The sequence below is a fragment of the Gavia stellata genome, chromosome 17, assembly GCF_030936135.1.
Source record: "Gavia stellata isolate bGavSte3 chromosome 17, bGavSte3.hap2, whole genome shotgun sequence".
In the NCBI taxonomy this organism is placed as follows: domain Eukaryota; kingdom Metazoa; phylum Chordata; class Aves; order Gaviiformes; family Gaviidae; genus Gavia; species Gavia stellata.
The window spans coordinates 7,627,451-7,648,832 of NC_082610.1; the positions used below are offsets into that span (position 1 = coordinate 7,627,451).

A 21,382-nucleotide genomic window follows, 5' to 3' on the forward strand; every position below is an offset into this window, starting at 1 on the left:
GAAGGCAACATGTATTTACATTAAATGCGACATTTGAAAAAATACTGCTCTCAACTTACAAGAAAAATAAGAAATCACATAAGAAACCAAATCACAAGAAACAAACTGCATTGCTCTTTCCTGCTGACAAGTTGAAGTCCATGCAGTTATGTTATATGAGAAATATGGATGTTTATACAAGGAATAATGACCACTGTGTAGCACGTGGCTAAAGGTTTTTATTCATCTTGGTGCAAAACACTATTTCTTTCCCAACATTTTGAACAAATTATAAACAATAAAATATCAATGTGCCAGAGATGTGAGGGGATCTGTATAAATCTTCCTTTTTATTTGTTCACTAAGTTCTTAGGTCAGCTCTAGCTAACGTTTGCCAAGCATACTTCTGAGATGACTTTAGGAATAAGGAATTGGATTCTTGAATAATTTATTTCATAGTCAAAAGAAAAAAGAAATTACTACAACCTTCCTATTTCTGATTGGGATGTTGCCCTTGTACTGCTTCACATTTTCCCATGCTAATGTTTTGGGTTTTTTTTATTATTTATGTTTTTCTTAATTGTTTGTTATATACATTCTGCACAAGAGACATGGATTTCCATAACATAACATCAGCTAATAGTTCAATATATTAAATATGAATTCAAACAAATGATTGAAGAAGAGGTCTTTAATTGCATTTATTTCGTGTTCAACAGAAATTTTTAAAGCACTGGTAAGTGGATTACTTTTTTTCTACCACACCTTCCAAGTTGTATGGAAATTATTCTGTCAACATCAGTAGCATTTTAGGTAAGGACACATTAATATTAAAATGATATTGTAAAAATACTGTTTGAAACATTAATATTAAAATGATATTGTGAAAATATTGTTTGAAAAGAATTTATTTTTTCTGAGCAGAGCTGCTGCTGCTCATGTTTACTTGTTATCTCAATGTTTTAAAATTCAATAATTGAATGTCCAATTAACCATTTTTAGAACTTTATTTTAACTTCTTTCAGTATGCAAAGCCAATTCTCAATTCAATTCCAACTCAATTTCAAATTCAAATATCTAATGTCAAGTTGTCAGTACTTTAGTACCTAGTAGCAATATGTCTTATTCTCTACAATGAGTTATGTTTAGAAATTTTTCTAAAACAACGGCTACCTGCTGAACAGTAAGTCTTACACTAACAAGCAGTACCGAGGGGGGAAAAAAAAGCTGTTGAAGAAAACTTATTTTATGTTAGCTCACCAACTTTAGCTGCCAATGAGAGAGAGGGGTAGATTCTTCGTGAAGATTAAAAATCTTCAGTAATTTGGAAAAAAAAAATCCCAGCAACATCCTCTAAAAGTATCACATTTATACAGCTAGTCAAAACCAAATGTAAAAAGCGCACAATCAGATGATGAGCATAAAAAAAAACCTGAGAAGTGTCTTGTTAGAAATTTTCATAACCTTTCCCATAAAGGCTACAAAATTTGGAGGACAGTTGTTTCTACCATGTTTTCTCCTGCATCTAGTAAGAGGGGAAAAGGAGCGAAAGTAATGTGTCTGATTTCCTTTTCCAAAGAATAACAAGTAAACAAAAATAAAAATATCACAAAAGATTTAACAGAATCACAGAATCACTAAGGTTAGAAAAGACATGTAAGATCATCAAGTCCAACCATCATCTTCAGGACATCTTCAGGCAAAGACACCATTTACAGGTGAAAAAAGTCCATCTCAACTGAAAAATATGGTGTCCGTTTACTTAGGTGAACATACAGTTCAACAACATTTAGAACAAGAGAATAATTGGAAAAACCTCGATATAAGACTTTCAAGACAACCCCTCAAATATGCCTATGATATAAAATAAATACCAGCTAGGAGCATGGCTTCATGTTCGACCTGCTCATATCCAATACTGATCTCCAAGTGAAAACCCCATTGCACATGAGTCTTGAATTCTTATTTTACAAGTGGTTTAGAGAAGTTTGTATTTCTTTCCTTCTTCAGTCAGACTTATACTACCACAAATCCAATCTTAACATGTCATAAATGCCAGTTTTTAGGAGTTTGGGGTTTTTTTTATATAATAAAAAATTTACAAATTTCTGGCAGATAATCACAGTCTAAATTATAAATGAAAATATAGGCTTATATATACACACAAAATATGATTCGAAATAATAATGAGGTGATTTTTGTTATCAGAACTGCTAGCACTTAAGATTCCAGTGTTCTAGCACTGAAAAGAAAATGTTACAATATTTTAATTCTCAGATGAGTTATGGCAGGAAACAAGCCCTACCTCCAAACCCTTCACTAATCTGCTTTGCCATGACAGAATAAACAGACTAGAAAACCAGTTTTAAAAACCTGTATTCTTCTTTTTGTTTAAAAATACAGATAAAACAAGAAAGAAAATAGCTACCTTTTATTTTAATGCCTTTCATAAAGCTTTGTGGAATACATTTCCATTATGCTATGACAGTAGCATCATGGTTCCTAACAAACACAATCCCACAAAATGCAGGTACTTATCACTACCATGATTTTCCAAAAGGTTGCCAGCAATCCAAGATCATATCACATTCCTTTCTACATGGGAAATGAGAATGGAGCAGAGTGGAAGAATGCAGCCACATGCTGAGGTCCACTGCCCTCACTCCAAGCGGGAAGGAGATACGGCCAAGCCAACAACTGCTTTCAACCTTGCCGAATCCCTGACTAGCAAGGGTAGAATAGGAAGTATAATCATGCAAATCTGCAAACTTTCTTTTCCTTCTCTCAGAAAACACAAAAACAAACCCACATCAAAAAAACCCTCCAAACTAAAGCCAACATAACACCAACCCGCCCACCTCCCCTAACCACCCCAGAAAACACCCAGCCCATCCTCAACACAGTCTGACCTTTACATTACAGACAGTGAAATACTGGCAATCAACTATCTGCTATGATCAACAGCAATACAAAACATATGCCAAAAATCACATACACAGTTCATGAGACAGAGGTAATAAATTATTTTGGCAGAATAATTCTCAACCCCAGAGCAAGCTGTGCAGAGGAAAAAAGCTAAAGGAAGCAGGGAACTAATTTCACAGTGCTCCAGGGGTCAATGGTCTTCCCCCATGACTACCAGCCTTTGAGAAGCTGAAGTATTATTTACCTGCTTTTCCCTTGTTACCTATGCATGTCTTTCATTGTTATGAATTATTAGCTGTAATCAGAAAGCCCCAGTGTGTTGAGCGCTGCCTGTCCAGAGCACGAGATACAAGCATTGACCCACAGCAGCTGCACTATCAGGCTGAGATTTTGCCTGTCATCCCTCAAAACAGTGCCTCCTGTAAGGATTCTTCATCCCTTTTACCCAGGCTATACTCCAGGGCAACTCACTTTACAGCTAAAGACGACAAGACAGGTACATAGAATAGACTAGAACAGAACAGACTATTTCAGTTGGAAGGGACCTACAAAGATCATCTAGTCCAACTGCCCGACTAATTCAGGGCTGACCAAGTCAAACCATGTTCTTAAGGACATTGTCCAAATGCCTCTTAAACACTGACAGGCTTGGGCCATTGACCACCTCTCTAGGAAGCCTGTTCCAGTATTTGACTGGAACATAAGAATTATGGGAGAGAAATGGGGCCATCAGAATACAGCAAAGCAGTCAATTCCATGGTAGAAATAGTGAGTCTTTTGATTCTTGGAAAAATAAACTTATAAAATATTGTACTAAACTGATTCCAGGTCAGTCTGTAATTAACACTTAATCTCATACCCCTCAAGGCTCTTACCTCAAACTGTGCAGAACTGTAGTAGCTGTTTAACTTTTCAAATCACTAACAGAATTATACTTATTGACACTATGATACCTTTTCCATCAATGTCATGGGAAAGATTCAAATGGAATTATTAATAACACTCATAGGATCTAGGAACATTGATATGCAGGGTATGTTACAACAAGAGAATAAGAGAGTTATCTGTTGGCAGAGTATGTCTAGCCATTGAAACACTAAACTTACTTCCTATACCCAATTAAGAATTGGATACAATTTAGAGAAAGTGGGTCTGAGGCTCGGTTTTTACATTTGGCTTCAATATTTGCAGAAGCATGCATCCACTGAGTTCATGGATGACATACAGCTTTTGCAGGAGACATTTAAAAGTATATCCAACAGAGAACAAATTAATTATATACTTACGACATGGGGTGTTCGATCTGTTCACAAGTTGTGGGAATGCAAAGATAGCTGGCAACTCTAATTCATGGTTTTGATTTTGTTCCTTTTCTTCAGTCTGGTCAGCCCAAACTACTGTTTTTTGTCTTTGAATCAGCTGCTCGACCTCCCCAAATTCAGTCTCAGTTAAATTATTTGTCAACCCAGCTTCTTTCAAAGTCAGGTATTGCTTGCGAAGAACTGGAAGCAAAGTATTTAGTACTCTGTAAAAACACAAGAGGCAAGACAAGTATGACTAAGTAATAACTGATCTGAGCCTTACTAGCACTGCCACTATTCGGAATACGAGGGATTTTTTTGTCCATCTTTCCCCCGCCCTGTTTATGGTAACTGCCTTTTCTCCAAAGGAGGAAGAAAAGCTGGTTATTTCATGTTGGAATGATTTAATTATAAATTTAATACACTTATTTACTGAACAGATTTGTGATTACTTTCTATTCCTTATGTCACACTGTGAAAGCTAGTCTCCAACATTTTCGAGAGACCGATAATAGAAAAAGAGCTGAAGCTTACCTGCTAATTCAGCTTTTTTGGGTCTGACTAGCTATGTAAGAATTTAAATGGTAACTATTTTTAATACAGGTAAATTGATATCTACAGTGCAAGGAATTAAAAGAGAACAAACACACTTATAAAAAATTAATACTACTATCCAACACAGAAGAGGAAAATAAGATACCATGATCTATCGAACAATTTGTTAAAACTATGCAAAGAAGAAAATTAAACAGAAATAAGCAGCACTGGAGTATCCCTGCAGTTTCTGTTAAACAATGGTGGATACAGACCAGTATTTATGAGGTCATTATTATTTTACATATCTTTTTGCTTAAGAAAACACAATTCTAACCTAGAAAAAAAAAGTTTGAGAAAAATCTTGCCTCTGTTTCAACTAAAACTAAATTCTATAGATATGTCTTCTGAAGTTACAAACGTCAGAATAGAAGTCTTATCAGGCCTTCTAAGAAACCATACTTACTTTTCTGTCTGCTTATAATGCTGATCTTGAAGAGACACCAGAGATAACATGTGCTCAATCTGGGCTTTCAGGTCCTTAACTTCTAGGTTTAAATGGCAACACTGCAGATCTTTACAGAGTTCCTTGGGAAATTGGCAAGAAAAAAACAACAACAACAAAAAAAGGACATCAAACTGAAAGTAAGAAACTAAAATTTAAACTAAAAATAATATTAATTCATCCTATATTGACAAGTAAAGATGAAGTGCATCTATATTATTATAATAAAGTTTTATGGTAGAAAAGTATGAATTGTTTGATTCTTATTTACATGCATAAATATTGTTTTGTAGATTTCCTTTGACCAATAGTGGGTGTGCTGTAATTAGCATTAAGAATCCAACAGGCACACATGTATGCTTATCTATGCATACCCGAAAATATGCTGCCTCTTTTCCTGTGCACTTGCTCCATCTCTGAATTTCAGTGATATTGTCTAGGACAAGTCTTTACTGTATTCAGTCATCTTCCTGAGAGGCCAATATCTTGTTTCAAATATCTTGCTTTTCAAATATCTTGCTTTTAATTGCTTTTAAGGTATCAACAAATTTTAGTCATCCCAATGAAAATACAGATATTGAAATATATTCCATTATGAGTCATTTAAATGCTCATTACACTATCATTTAAGCCACTCCAATTGCTGGCTGAAACTAAAAAGCAAGGAGGAACAACCCCCCACCTTTCTCTTCCTCTTCTTCTTCCTGCATAGACTTTCATCCCTTCCCTTCTGCCAGCTCTGATGCTTGTCTGAGGCTGCACTGAGCTAACTCTACTTGCTAAAACTTGGCAGGGAACACAACTTCACACTTCTTTCCCCCTTCCCACTCCTCCCCTAGCACCCTCCAATAAAGAAGGTTTTTTTTGGCCAAGCTAAGAATTAGGTTGTCACATGGTTATACGAGTATCAGGACCTACTGTAAAGGCAAGAATAGAAGTGTACGGCCAGGGGCAGGATCAACTCTCTGGCAGCCGTCTGAACTGCTCAGCCATATCATACTTATTCTCCATTAGCATGCATTTTTCTATGTAATTGTATACTTTCATGAACAAAGAATACTTGCACAAACAATGAAGTACTTCAGGGCAGAAGAACAGAAACAGCTAACACTATAATTTGAAATCACCCTGAAAGAATTAAACCAGAAGCCATGAGGGGAAAAAAAATTAAATAAATAATCTATTTTTAACTGTAGTCAGATGTTGCCTACAATGCATGAAATCTGCCCTTGAAGTGAAAGGCATTTTACCTTTGGAATACACCCATCTTGACCCAGCAGGCGCATTTCATTTTCAACGCGATGCAGCCAGTTGGTATTCTCCTCAAAATGTTCTACCTCCTCTTCTTTCTTCTTCTGTATGTGTACGCGGTGGGTTCTAAGCATTGCAAGCCTTTGATCCCGCTTGCAAGTGGCCTGAAAATCAGCATTTAGGGCAAAAACTTTCAAATGATGCTCACAAATATCTCTATATAAAAAAAGATTTTTTTCCATACTTTTATACTCAACTGGGCATAACAAACATTTTGCATTTTTGACCAGTTTACTAAAAGTGAAGTAGCACATTCTCCTTACGGGCATTACTGAATTATATTTAAAAATTTTCAATTTTTTTTTCCTGGAAGCCCTTATAACAGAGAATATAGTCACTTGATTAATTATTGCTTTAAAGAATAATATATTGGATTTGATCAGTTTCTGTTCTAGGCCATAATTATCTTAAGTTGCAGAGACTGGAAAAACTACACGTGCACATACAGACAAACACACTTCTTGATACAACATAACCTAATAATTTCTAGTAACTCAAGCATGAATATGAAGAAGGAATTTTATCTGCTTTGTTTTCCTAATGCAGTATGTCCTAGGAAAAGCCCACTAAAGGATAAAGTATTTGGCAAAAGGAAACCCCTCTATCTTCAAGCATCAAAATTCTTCTGATGCTTCTCTGAAACCTGACAACAAAAAGGCACAAAACCAGCAACAGCCAGCTGGATATGAAAGAACTAGTGTCCTAACAAGGCAAAGGAGACTATTTCTATTTAAAGGACAACTATAGTTTACAGTATACTCATAAAATTAGGTTGCTAACTCCACTAGTCATAGAGAACATTAACTTTAGATAGAGTTCATAGAGTTCAGCTATACCTAAACTTTAGTTAAAAAAACCCACAAATGTTTGACATATATTGCTACACTCAACAAAACCAAACATACAGATCCAAGTTAAGTTTTTAAAATTATATAACCTAAATCTCTATGTCCATACACTCCAAAACTAACGCTCTAAATTAAATCGTCATCAATTAGAATAAATCTACATATTTAGAATAGCAGGCCAAACGAGTTCTACTATAAAATGTCACAGGCAACTCTGAAGGTACCTCCCTAATGTTGCACAAAGCAGAAGTTACTCTAACTGGTGCCCTTCTGAACATACTGTAGAAAAGGAGAACAGTACGTGGAGAGATGCAGATTGCGTTTCTTAAGCTGACTTTTCGAAATGCTTACTTCAACACATGGCATGCAGAACACAGAACCAGCATGGTATGGACACCTGAACTACATGTGTGCTCCAGGCAACTTATCAGGTCAAAGACTAGATTCTGGCCAAAATTTCACTTTGCTTTCTCTTCAGACTGCCTTATCTGCTAAGATGACAGAGGATCCAGAGAACACAAAGTCACTTTGTAAAGGACCAGCTCCTTAGAGAAAGTACCAGAAGGAAGAGTTAACCATCAGACTAAAGCTCGCAATGACTACTGGTTCCCTCTGATCAGTGAGACTAGGGGAGAGCTTTCAGGACTACTGAAGCAGAGAAATTCCAATGCATTGTTTTGCATACTTCAGCTTTTACACAGTGCAGGAGAGCTTTTAGGATTGAATGTGGCATTGACAATATCCCACCATTTGATGAACCCCACCCATTGGTTCCCAGGAAGAAAGGACATGTTACATTGATGTGCTACAACAGAAAAAATACGGTTACGCACTCCAGCTGTGCACAACCTCTGGAAGATATGTAGTCCTAGGCAAGATACTTGGTTGCTACTCCATTTTGTCATTAAAAAGAAATATTCACAAGAGATATAGAAGAAATAGTCCCTCCCAGGCTGAAGAACTGGGACATATTCAACAAGCGTTTTTAGATCCAGCATGGCAATTGTAGTACGCAGAGTGAAACCAAGATAGACTGACTGCTTTCCAGGAATATGCTCCTTTTCCAGACAGTAAAAATAATGTTAAAGTGGCAATCAGAAATGGAAAAGTAATTTTAAATCTAATACACTTTTTTAAAAGCCTATCGGAGTACCAGCAGTTTTTTGCCATCTCTTTAAAATTAAAAAAACAAAAAACAATTGTAAAACAGATTCCATGACTGATGGAGAAACCTTCAAGACAAGAAGAGGTCAAAACTCAGCAAAATAGTTAAAAGTAACTAAAACACAGGAGCACATACTAACTTTTTATATTTCCATACAAAGATGAACGCTCTACGCATGTTCTCCTACTGGCACAAAGGTTTTCTGGCTAACACTGCTGTAGCTGATACCTAGCATGCAACACGAAAACAACACAGATGCAGAAACACAGGTAACAAGAGTGGAGGAACAGGCATTAAGCAGGATGTAAACAGGCCCTTTAAATGGGCAGCATCCAAGTTCTAAAAAAGCTGGAAACAGGGACAGTTATGTGGAAAATGGAAATGATTTATTAGTGGTCCATGATGGACTGAATTTCACAAGATAAATTGTGATACAATTTTTGCAACAAGAAAGCATTTGTAAGAACAGAGATTAAGGTAACCAAAACTCATACACAAGTTTTTCCCTTATTTCTGAAATTATTATTTTGAATTAAAGGGTTCAAACTGGGGTTGTTCAAGTATAGATAAGATATCATTTGCGTCGTGTTAATTTACCTAAAATCATTATTATATCTAGTTACTGAGCAAAGACAATTATATGTAAAATGAGAAAATACTTTATAAGTAAAACTTTTGTCTTAAAAATTAGTATTTCAGAAATACCCCTGTGGCCTAACAGTGGTTTTTACACTGAGAAAACCCAGAGGCATTTAGGGAAAACAGCAAATGTGTAAAAATACAAGGAAGAACAGAAGCATTATAGTGCACGAGGGAAACGTGAGCAGTCACTTTGGTAATCAAATGACTGGATTCCAAATTAAAACCCAATTTGTTCTGAAGTAGTTGCAAAAGGACATTTAATTTTAGCATTACAGTGATTTACTCTTGCTAATAAATAAGGCATCATACTTATAGGACAGTGACTCTTGACCCTTGGTAAATCACATCTATAAGTTAACTAGTGGCAAAACCGACATTTGAGTGCAGCACTGCTAACATTCAAAATAAAAGATAATTCAGCTCATAAAAACATTCATATGAAATAGAGCGTATGAAGGTATAACTCCTCATTATGAATAGAGATACAGCTATGCTCCATTGTAAGCAGCATTTACAAGTATGGCACAGATAGCAAATATTACTTTGGCGTTTCTACAGCATAAAAGAGAATTCTAGAACACATTAGTCACTTGAAATATCTTCATTAATGACAAGCAAAAATGTGTGATATATTTTCACTTTGACATTTATCTAAGGACCAAATTTCATGTGAATCACTGGGAAAAAAATAGTCATATGGTAAACTACCATTTTCGGCCAAATACAGATTGTTACTGTGACTAAGCAAAATCAGCCCCACTTTCAATTTCATATCTACATAAAACATGTATTTCTTTAAGCTGACTTTTATCAGAAAAATTAAGATACTATCTAACCATGCTTACTTCTTCATACCTTGATTCTTCTAGAAAGACAAGGGCATTTAGTGCTGCGCAACTGTTCATACCCAGCCCAAATTTTTCTCTTAAAATTCAAGGCAACTAAAGGTAATTATTTCAGCCCACATGAGACTGTCCTTAAGCAGCTATCCAAACATTTTCCTGGTGACAACTGAAAACATCAATAATAAGAATCCATCTTGTTTAGCACAAGGTCCACGCTTTTCCTTATGAAACACAAATGGATTTCTCAGCTTGATAACAGCTTCAATGGCTGTACCATACATAACATGCTTTGGTTTTGGACAAGAGCACCATGAGCCTCCTAAGTCTAGTCAGGTCTTAAGTAACTATGACAATCAAGCCTACATAAGGACAAGTTGAAAAGCAGCAACAAGCACATCAACACTTTCCTGTGCAGTGCGGAAAAAAATAGCGCAGCTGGCATTACTACTACATTTTCTGTATTAATGTCAGAAAATGTTATCTGAGTGATAATCAGTGTGTCCCACTTTAATTAAATATTTAAGCATTAACTACTTATATAAATACCTAGGCAAAATTCATAGATTAGTACAGCAAAATGAAGAGAGATGATACTTGTATTATACTACAGAAAACTCACCTTTTCTACTCTTTCTTCAGAACACATCAGTTGAATTTGTTCATGACATTGTTTCTGATAATACGTCTTCAGTGCGTTTTCTTTCAGTTGCATTTCCAACTTGAGGTATTCTTTTCTGATTTCCTCACGGTTTGCAAACACGTTTTTAAGGATTTCTTTGTATCTATTAGAACCAAACGATAAGAATAAATAACAGATTACTTACTGAAGACATTTTTAATGACCATCTCCTTTACAAGGGGAACTTTCAATTCCAAGTTAATAAAATAAATATAAAAAAATTAAGAGGAAAAAAGTAAAGCCCATTCTAGATGAGCACTAAATAAAGTGCCAGTACATCAGTAAAGATTTTATGGACTCAAACTGGAAATGGGATGTGAAATTTTGAAGGTGTCACTAAAAATGAACCTTGTTGTATTTATGAAGACAACACTGGGATTCAAAAGACAGACATCTGAAGCTTCTTCACGTAAGTCTTTACCTCCAAAAGATATTAAATACCTATGTTCTCTACTTTGTATACCAATTTATTAAACAGATCAGACTACTGTTGCCATAGACACAAGATCGTCAAAAAACCTGCTAGCTCTCTCTCAAAAAAAGGAAAACCACAAAGAGTCTTCAGTTGCTCACTTTCTCTGAAGTTCCATTGTACAATTTTAATCACTAATGGACACCAAAAATCAGAACATGCGTTATGTTTTAACACATACTAGGCTAATAGGGGGAAAAAACCAAACTAGTGATAGAAGGTACTTAAGAGTTATTCCAAGGAGACCAATGTTTAAATGGCCTCAAAATCTGTCTATCCCCAGTCTGCAATGCAAAAACGGAATAACAAGGGTAAAGAGAAAGCCTGGAAGCACTGCCATGTTGCAATATAAGTTTCAGTGGTGGTACTTTTTCACTTTGCTCCTGAATAGTGAAAATGCAGTAGAGAGTAGCCCAAAAGATACTGTATATCTCGATAATGACCAACCTTGTAGAGAAGCCATTTCATAACATCCTATTGACTTGTTAGAACTTTACATAAGGCGGTACAGTTTAACATGCAAACGTTCTAAAGACATTATACAGTGTTTAGTATAAAAGATCATAAAATTAAATACCACAAAAATACTATAACACATAGGTTCAACTAGAGAGCAAGTTGAAGAGACATTCTCGCCATGTCATTGACTTCTTCCTTGTGTGTTTCAGAAGTAGCAATTCCATTTCATAGTCTGAAGTCTGAATAACTCTGAGTCTTATTCTAGTGTTTTATTACTCTCATTTTAAAAACAAACAGAAAAAAGAGTTCTTCTCTACAGTTTTAGAAATTAAACAGTTTTACCTAAAAGTGTCCAGAAAATGCTATCGTATCTAGATAAAAATGTGTACTAAAAACACACACAGAATTTAGAAATAATATTTCTTTAAGGACTAGTCATCTGCAGAGTATCAGAGTTCTTACCCTACACTGTTACTATCTATACTATCTGCACTACTATACTATCTATTGCACAACTGGTTGTAGACTTTTTTTTCCTCTATAGTATCCATAGAAACATGGTTCCTCCCAGCTGCCTGGGAAACAGAGCAATGAGAAATGAAGGTGAATCCCCTCCCTCAATATCCCTCACAGTAAAAACCTGGGCATAATTTAAGAGAGGATGCCGACTCTGGTTCTATGTACAGTCACTGTGATGAACTATTATCGGTAAATCAGCCCTTTGTGTACTTAGAATCATCAGTGTCCCAAATATAGCATCAAGCCTTTGCAAAGTTGCTGCCTTGAGCAGGATTCATTCTTTCAGTAAGCACACTTCCATTCTTATGCAGTTATCTTTACCCTCTCTTCTTCACTTAAAAATGACCAAGTAATCAATCCTGTAGTTATATCCAGGGTATGAACGCTCTGGACTACCTAGTCTCAAAGAGCTCGTGGACCTGTCAGTGGTAGTTCCAAGGTAGTTCCAAAGCCAGTGTCCACTGTCTATCTCAACAAGCTCAAGACCTGAAGGGTTGGCAGACAATGCATCTCCAAGATTTAGACAGAAGGAGCAGGAATGACCTTTGGATTTGAAGAAGCAAGTGGTGTAATCAGTGAATCTCTTCCAGATAACAGTGAAGTAAAAGCCATAGGCAGTTGGACTGAAAGACAAGACTGTGGATAAGGCTCTCTACCCTGTCCCAAACAGAAAGGAGAAGACAGCAGAATAGCTTCAAAACCTGAAAATGAACATGGGGGAAATCAACTCATCACCTACACCATCAGTAGGATGAACCTGACAGCATCCTTGTGAGGAAGAAGAAAATGCAACATCCAATTTATTGCTGATATCTAGAAGGAATGGGACAGGCTTACATGTGTCTCTCTGGATATTCCAGAAAATTAAAACCCAAACAAACATTCTCTGACCAACAAATCTTGGCATAGAACATGTCCAGAATTTTGAAAAGACATTTTAGAGACCTTGCCCTTGACTGATTCTTCCCACACGCATAAAATGAAATAAAGGGCAAATCACAGGAAATAAATTAACCTTAAAGACTTAAGAGTGCGAAAATACGCAGGAAAACTGTCAGAACTATCAACATGACTTGGAAACCTACACTTCTTTTGAAAATTAAATTTAAATAACCTGAATGAGAGGTTTATTGAAACCTCTGGCATGACAGTAAAATGAACCTCAGTTAGAGAGCATTTTGCATTGAATGGGGTTTTACTTATACTTCAGAAGGTTTTCCAGGTTAAAAAATACCACATTCAAAGGGCCAATAAAAAATAGTTACCTAGGCAAATAATTCTCAGAAATATGTGACGAGATATGCAAAGACAGATCCAGAACGACTTTCACACCAAAACCTAACCTTCCTACGGAATAGATTGACTTCTGCAACAAATTAATGCATCACATGTCTTAGTTTGTTACTTTTTGTGTGCTCTCATGAGAGACTGTCACATCAGAAAAAATAGACAGGAACATCACCAAGAAGAAAAAAAGAGACCAAGAAACACAAAAGCAACAGAAAGTAAAGAACCTATGAACATCAGTTAAACTCTGTGGAAAGAGCTCAAAGTTCTTGCCTCTCTTAAACCTTGCAGGAAGGACCTACTGAAGTAGTATCTGCCAGTGGTAGCAGCAGCTGCTGTCATTTATGCAAACTACATTCTGTCTGCTCACAAAAATGACCTGTTAAGTAGCTTTGCTGAAAGCTAGCATTCATACGCTCCTTCCTGCCACATGCGTGTGTCATTTCCCGCCCACCTACCCCAAATTACTAAAACAACTAAACGGGACTGTGAGGAGAAGCACCACCGTTAGAACATAGAGTATAGTTTCGGAATTCTTGTATAATGGGAGAGGCAGTAAATTTCTATTTGGTAACATTTTCCTAGAGTTACTAAAACAGAGCCTTCTAAATATTCTATTGTCCCTCTCCCCAAAACATATCATCTCAATTTTAAAAGTCTAGATTTTGACCAGTTTATTGATAATATAACTTTAAAACTATAGTAACTTTCTCTTATTTGTAAGATATTTTCATATTTTTTGGGTTATGAAGATGAACTTCCTACCAGGAAAACCATTTTTTTCTGTTATTAAAGGCCTGCCTAGTTTTACAATTCCTGCAAGATGAACTTCTATCATCCTCCAAGTAAGACTGTTCCGTAGACAGACCTATCAGGAAGCTTTTGTTGCTATTATGTTCAACTTTTCCCTCCTTTAACTGTCTTGTATTTCTTTATTACATAACACTCAAATATAACACCACCCTATTTAGTTACATTTAACATTCTATCATTAGGTTATTATTCAGCCCACATACAGACCAGTTTTGTCTGTTTGCTTGGCATTTTTACTATATTTTTATTTGATGAATTTTTAGTTGATTGTCTGGCTGGCAGTTATTTTTCATCACTGGACTTGCACCAGTTTTTCAGTGTTCTTCCCGGTAACACCTTAGTGGATGACCCTATCCCAGCCCTGTACCTCCCACAAATACAGATTTGCACTGAATATTTTTGCTCCTAAGCCTTTCACGATCACCATTTCATTTTTATCTGCCACTGCATATGTGTGTGCACACGTGTGTGTATACATATATATGTATACACACACGTGCATTCAGTTTTTGAAAGATAGTGCTTTCACATGGGGATCCTTCCAATAACACAACAATAACAATAGAAATCAGATCTGAAAAGTCAAGGTGACTTAAAAATCAATTCATAGCAATTTTGCTAAATACGGGCTCAAAAAAGGATAGGAAATTTATAAAATTTACACGTGATTTTAGCTTTTCTGAAAACCTACATTACAATATGGTTCTTTAAACACCCAAGACTAAAGATTGCTGTTATTTTTCTCCAAAATCTTTAGCTTTTGGTAGTAGAAAAGAACTTCTTTGCCCTACAGAGCTCTGGAGCTTCCTAGAAGAACACTTGTCCTAAAAATCTTTTGTGTTATTAATGGTAGAATTTCATCTGCACATTAATACAGAATAACATTGCTAGCCTTGGGACAAAAATACCCAACTTTCCCATGAAACATCTTCATTACAATAATGAAGCTATTGACAAGCTTCAAAAAACAGAAACCCCAGTACATAAGCATTTTGAAAACCACATGCGCACTGATGAAGCTCATAACTTTTCGGAAGATTCAATTCCCTATCTTAAATAAATACTCTTGATATCAGCAGTTCTAATGAAAATTTGATGGTAATAAATATAATCCACAGAATACTGACATAGCTGCACTTCTGTCAATTTAGTAAATACTTCATAAGAATGTAACTATAGATGCAAGACCTTCACCGTGGATCTAAATTGCAATGTCAGAGTGAGTTACGTCAGCTTCTGAAGGATCAGAACACATTGTTATCTTGCAGTGGTTTACTGAATAATTTGCCTAGAAGGTTAATATCAGGATACTTCCCTCAAGAACACAATATTTGTTTCATTTTAAATCCACCACCAAGTTGTTCTGAAAAGAAGTGATAAGTTATGCAAAGCCACACCTAGTCTCAGTGAAGCAATGTTAAAAAGGAGGAAACCAATATTGAAAAGAGTAAGTTTGTTTTACAAATGCTTTTACAAGTTATGCAAACTCCAGTTTCAAAGCAAGATTGTAATGTGATTAATTTAACCTTTGAATTTCCACTTGCTGGTTGTTTGAAAGTACTGCTGCATTATCATTTTCAGGAATGCTTGCTTGCTTTTCTTCATATTCTCTCAGTTTCTCTTTCAACATTAGGATCTAAAATAAAAAAAGTACCTTTTAGTTGGAATATAGTTTTTTGGGGTTTTTTAACCCTATCACTCTGTGCTTATGTCTTAAAAAGCTTTACAAATGGCAGTAGGTGGTATTCCTCTTAGAATACAAAACATCTTTCCTACTTCAAAAGACTGTATGGGATAATTAGGACAATATTGCCCTATAGGTTCAATCCCACAAACATTTTTTTTCAATTCAAAGTTATAACAATCTTTCAAACCTTTAACAATAGATTTTGACATACCTCTTTCTTTTGTTCATTGCAAATTTTAACATACTGGCTTATGTGACTGTCCAAACTAACAACATTGCTCTTCAACTGTTAACGAAAAGAAACAAGTTAGAATTTAAGAAGGCTCCTTCATGTTTTTCTGCATAATAAACACACTGTGTATAAGTATTAGATAATTACACTTGCATTATATTATGAGGAAAAGGATGAATACAATCCTGACTTGCACAACAAAAATATGACTCAGCTTTTGCAATAATCTGCTGCATTCCCACGGCCATGTCATTTCCCTCAATAGAACAATAAAAAATAATTACATTTAGATGTGCAAGCACATTTGGCATTTATTGAGACTAGTTTTACTATTTAATATATATCTTGGGCATTTTATTATAAAAACGATCTTTAAGTATGCAACAAATGGAAACTAGAATCAACTCCATATTACACAAAAGAAATTAGAAGATGTGATACAAAGGATTATGAAAAAAATCAGAATAATCTGGATAACACAGAACAGAAGACAGGACACCCCAGTAGCTTCTCATTTATCAATATAATCTCATTGGGCTTCTTGGCTCCAGCCAAATTCTACCTGTAACAAACCTGGACTGGTTTTTGTACAACTTCTTAGACATTTCTTTAATATGCTTTACAGTTCTCTCTGAGAATGTAATAGTAAGATACTGAAACTGGCTGTGAATTCTACCAGCTGAAGACTATTTCCAATTTTGAGGCTCACAAACCAAACTCTTTCAATACTGGCAGCATAATCCCATTAATGAAGCTATGTTGCTTTTAGGCCAGAACTAGTCAGCTGTACTGTCTCTGTGTCTACCACATCTATCACTCAGATGATGAAGAGTTGACTGTAGGAAAGAAGAGGTAACTGAACAAAATTTTGAGATAAAAATGAAGGAAATTATAATCTTCTAAAAGAAATAACTCTCTTTCTCTTAATACTGTATTATTATACTTTGACAAAAGATCAATAAATACCAACATACTCACAGAAGACTTGATATCCTTTGCTCGGTTTGCATACTTAAGAGTATTATATGTATCATCATAGAACATAGAAGATGGACTGACAGCAGCTATCATTATTGTTCGACAATTTCCTCCAAGAGAGTCTTTCAATAAACGAGTAAGTTTGCTGTTTCGATAAGGAATGTGCTGTTTCTTGCTCTAGAAGGAGAGTTATATGCGTGTTTATGGATTATTCAACTGTACTTTAAATAGCCACCTACCTGAAAGTCTGCTTAAAATTTCAATAGTGCCACCAAACATGACAAACAGCCTTGGAACTTTTCTTTGACATAAGTAATTTTCCTCAAAATTTCATATACATCTAAAACTGTTTAAAATCTCTTGGAACTGTTTAATACCTTTATAACAGATGTATAAGCCAGGTTACTTTCTGATGTCCAGATACATAACAGCTATTTTTGTGATGTGGGCAACAGAAAAGGTAGACTACATTAAACTACTTTCAGTTCACAGAATAATCGAGGTTGGGAAGGACCTCTCAAGATCCATCTAGTCCAATCCCTCTGTTCAAAGCAGGGTCAGCTACAGCAAGCTGCCAAGGACTATGCCCAGTTGGGTTTTCAATATCTCCAAGGATGGAGACTCCACAACCTTTCCAGGCAACCCAATGTCTGCTTTGTGAAGCTTTTTTTCAATCACATCTACAGAATCTTCATCTCACAGTACAAAGTTAGGTCACTAGAACCCCAATCCCACACCAAATGAGTCAACATGAAGATGGTGATAAGAATGTGTGGCACCAGGAAGGGAATTAAAAGCTCTGATCATTTTCCCCTGGCATATTTGAAGAGGAAAATGCTAGTAGACCAGAAGGACAAAAAGGGTGTAGCTGTAGGCAATGGACTTGGCTTTGGCAAAAGTTCAGGAGGTTTTGTCATTCTCCCACATAACTGTCCCCACTCCTTCTCTTGAGCTGGTGAGCCAGACCAGGAAACTAGTCCGCTACTGTGAGCGGGGTGTGTGTGGGGAGTGTGGAACAGCACAAATGAACAACTTTGGATAGGTGTTGTTTTCTCCTATAAAAGTCTCCTCCCCTAAAATTAAAAAGCATAAACTGCTGGAAAAATCTTTGACCTTGTCAGGCTACTTATTTACTCGTGCAAGCTTCTCTAAATACGCTTCATTTTGAAAAAGGTGGGTAAGAAAAGCAGGTACATTCATCTTTGACACTGCCCTTAGGTAGCTGCACACTACTTCTGAGAACTCTTTCCCATCGGGACTGTCTTTCATTCAATTATCACAGAGATGATGGTGGAAAACCAGAAGAAAACCTTAAAGGAAAATGATGATGTGAGAAGCGTCAACAATGTAATCCCATTACTCAGTGAGAGCTTTCCTGGACTTCAGGCTTTAGCAGGGTTATATTTCAGAAGTGACTAATATATACTCTAGAGTTACCTTAAAAGATATTAAATATTCTTCAAACAAATTGGTAAACAGGAGAGTTTTGCTAGACCAGATAATAAGATACTGAAGTAACTATCTACAGCACTACAGACCGAATCTGTGGTAGGATATCGACTCCCCCTATCATCCACAGCCAGAATACCCTTTCTCACTCAGCAAAAAGAGTTTACAAGGAATATCATCAGAAGACCATTGTTTTCAGTGCCGTACATGAGCTCTGGTATTACAATTGTAGTTGTTGCAGGAGATTAAAAAACATCTATGCTTTATTAAATGACTGAACCATAAAATACTTCATTAACGCTGAAAAAAAATGTTTGGTTTTTTTTTTTAATATGCAGGAGCAGTGTAAGACCAGGAGAAGCGTACACATAACTGGAGGGCAAGAAGCTTTATAATTAAAACTAAACAAATCCTAGGCTTCCTTATTGTAGGATAGAAACAAAACTTACTCACTTCTATGACTAGCTTACAACAAGGCAAAATGAAAAGCATTTAAAACTGTTTAAAGAATTAGCATTTCTATTCTGAGTGTAAGCAACAAAAACCAAGATGTTTTCCTCCAATATTCTTACACAGACAAAAAACTCCCTGTAGTTCATTTAAATAAGCCTTTTACTTAAGGCAAAGGGATGCTGGTTCCAACATTAGTATCAGCAGAAGTGAAATACATAAGGATACTTAAAAAAAAGTTGTTCCTCTTTCAAGTAGAAGTTCATTTCAGCACTGGTGCTAATGTGGCAAAAGTGAAGTTGAATCAGATGATTCAGCAACTGAAAAGATAAGGCAATTTTTTTTTCTCTCCCTAAAGTTTACAGAGACTTTTTTTAATTAGAATGACTCTACATGTAACTTAAGTATATGTTTTTTAATATATTCCATTAGGATATCCCAGGAATAAATTCCAAAAATACTGTAAGAGTCAAACCAGATACGATATAAAGAGGTTGTGCCACACTTAATACTTAGCATTTTAAAAAACGGTTTTCACAACACTAGGAGGTGAAGATTGCATGGGAAAGCAGAACGTACCTTTGGATCTGCCAAGGCATTAATGACATTTCCAAGAGCGAGCAGGGAGCGGTTAATATTTGTTCCTTCTCTAAAACGAGCCCCCTTGGCATTTGTCACGCTGGCACGTTCAGATCCTGCCAGGTCAATGAGAGACATTTTGGCGATGCGAACATTTTGATTAATACTAGCTGTTTTATCTTGCTGCCTTAGATAAATCTATAATAAAAAAAAGAAAATAATTAAAAAGTAACCACTAACCAGTTTGTTGTTACTCTAAGCAGTAAGCTAATTTTACAGTGTAACAACTGTTTTCCGAAATTCTTACTGGAATTCTTCTCAGAATCCAAGTTAAACCTTTCAGTACATATTTAACACTAACAGACAGTTTGGCCTAATGGAAAACAATGAATCCATTTCCGACACTTACCTCTTAAACTCACCTGCTTCAGGTACTAGTAGGGAAAAAGAAGCGGAGTGTGGTTGCACTGGGTTTGGCTAGGATGGGGTTGATTTTCTGCATAGGAGCTCTTAAGATGCTTTCAGATTTGTGACCCAAACAGTGCTGATAACACACCAGTGTTTAGCTTTTGCTCAACAGCGGTTGTACAGTGTCAAGGCAGTGGGCAAGAGGTTGCAACGTGACAGCTGACCCTAACTAACCGGAAGTTTCTCCAAAGTAGTCATTGCTTGAGGACTGGCTGGGCATCAGTCTGCCGCTGGCAAGTGAGTGCTTCCCCCTCAGCCCCTTCATTTAAGTGAACCACAAGGTGGTTTCCTCTCCCTCTCGCTTTTGCCCTTTCGATTCTCTCCCCCATCCTGCTGCAGAGGATTAAGCAAGCAACTGGGCTGAGGCTTACCATAGTGGCCAAGACTGGTGAGCTTCAAATGAATTTTACAGCTAAAATCACTCCGGATTCTTCCACACTCAAGATGTATACCACACGATTAAGATGTATTCAGATGTAAATACCACAAGATGTAAAGCGCTATTGCACTTTAAACTGAAAAAGGTGTTCATTTTTTAAAAGGGACCTTTAAGAGTATGCCATAAAGAGAGAGAGAGAGATATATAGGGATAAACCAGGAATAGGCTGGACTTCCAGTGATTTAAATATAGCTATCACTACCATTAATAGGAAACAATACTCATTTACTGCTGTGAAAACACATACTACTCCAGGGTCTTTTGGAAAGCCGTGACCCTGAGGCTGCCCGTTCCCCGCCATCCCTTCTTTCCTGAAATTTTGACAGTACAGGAGATATGCAAGGAAGTAAATGCTTTTGCTTCCTTCTGCTAGTGAAAGTATTCTTTCCCCAGGTTTATGAGGAAGTAGGCAGAGCATGATTATACAGTCAATAAGAACTACAGTTATCCTTAGATGGCTTTTACTTTTTTCAGGATTCTCTATAAATTTCCCCTTCTTTTGTGTTGAGTGCCTTGCCATTTGTAAGGCTAATGGTTACTAACGCTTTCCTGAATGCGCTTTTAGACAGTGAATTGGGAAAGAGTTGCCATACATACAAGGTGATTGACTAATGAAAACAACATCTCACCAGTTCTGTAGCTTAAGCTTTGTGCGTGAGAAATGAAGTCCTCACAGCAATTTGCAACAAAAAAATTTGACGAGTATTGGGAGTGAATAAAATTCTTATGACTTACCATGGAAGGTACATCTATATCAAATACGCATGTTTCTATATCAAACACCACAAGTAAATTTGGTTGTACTATTTCTAGTAC

The 21,382-nt window shown here is 36.2% G+C and overlaps 1 protein-coding gene across 1 annotated transcript in view; it reads right to left on the reverse strand.

Annotated features, from left to right (window-relative positions):
* The window catches only part of KIF18A (kinesin family member 18A), a 43,390-nt gene that overhangs the window by 14,640 nt on the left and 7,368 nt on the right, over nt 1-21,382 (reverse strand). The window contains exons 5-12 of the mRNA XM_009813192.2: nt 19,660-19,857; nt 17,182-17,358; nt 16,183-16,257; nt 15,811-15,920; nt 10,675-10,837; nt 6,495-6,659; nt 5,206-5,327; nt 4,191-4,429 (exon numbers count right to left, since the gene is read on the reverse strand). Of these exons, the coding sequence (XP_009811494.2) occupies nt 4,191-4,429; nt 5,206-5,327; nt 6,495-6,659; nt 10,675-10,837; nt 15,811-15,920; nt 16,183-16,257; nt 17,182-17,358; nt 19,660-19,857 (1,249 nt within the window). The remainder of the gene's footprint in view (nt 1-4,190; nt 4,430-5,205; nt 5,328-6,494; nt 6,660-10,674; nt 10,838-15,810; nt 15,921-16,182; nt 16,258-17,181; nt 17,359-19,659; nt 19,858-21,382) is intronic.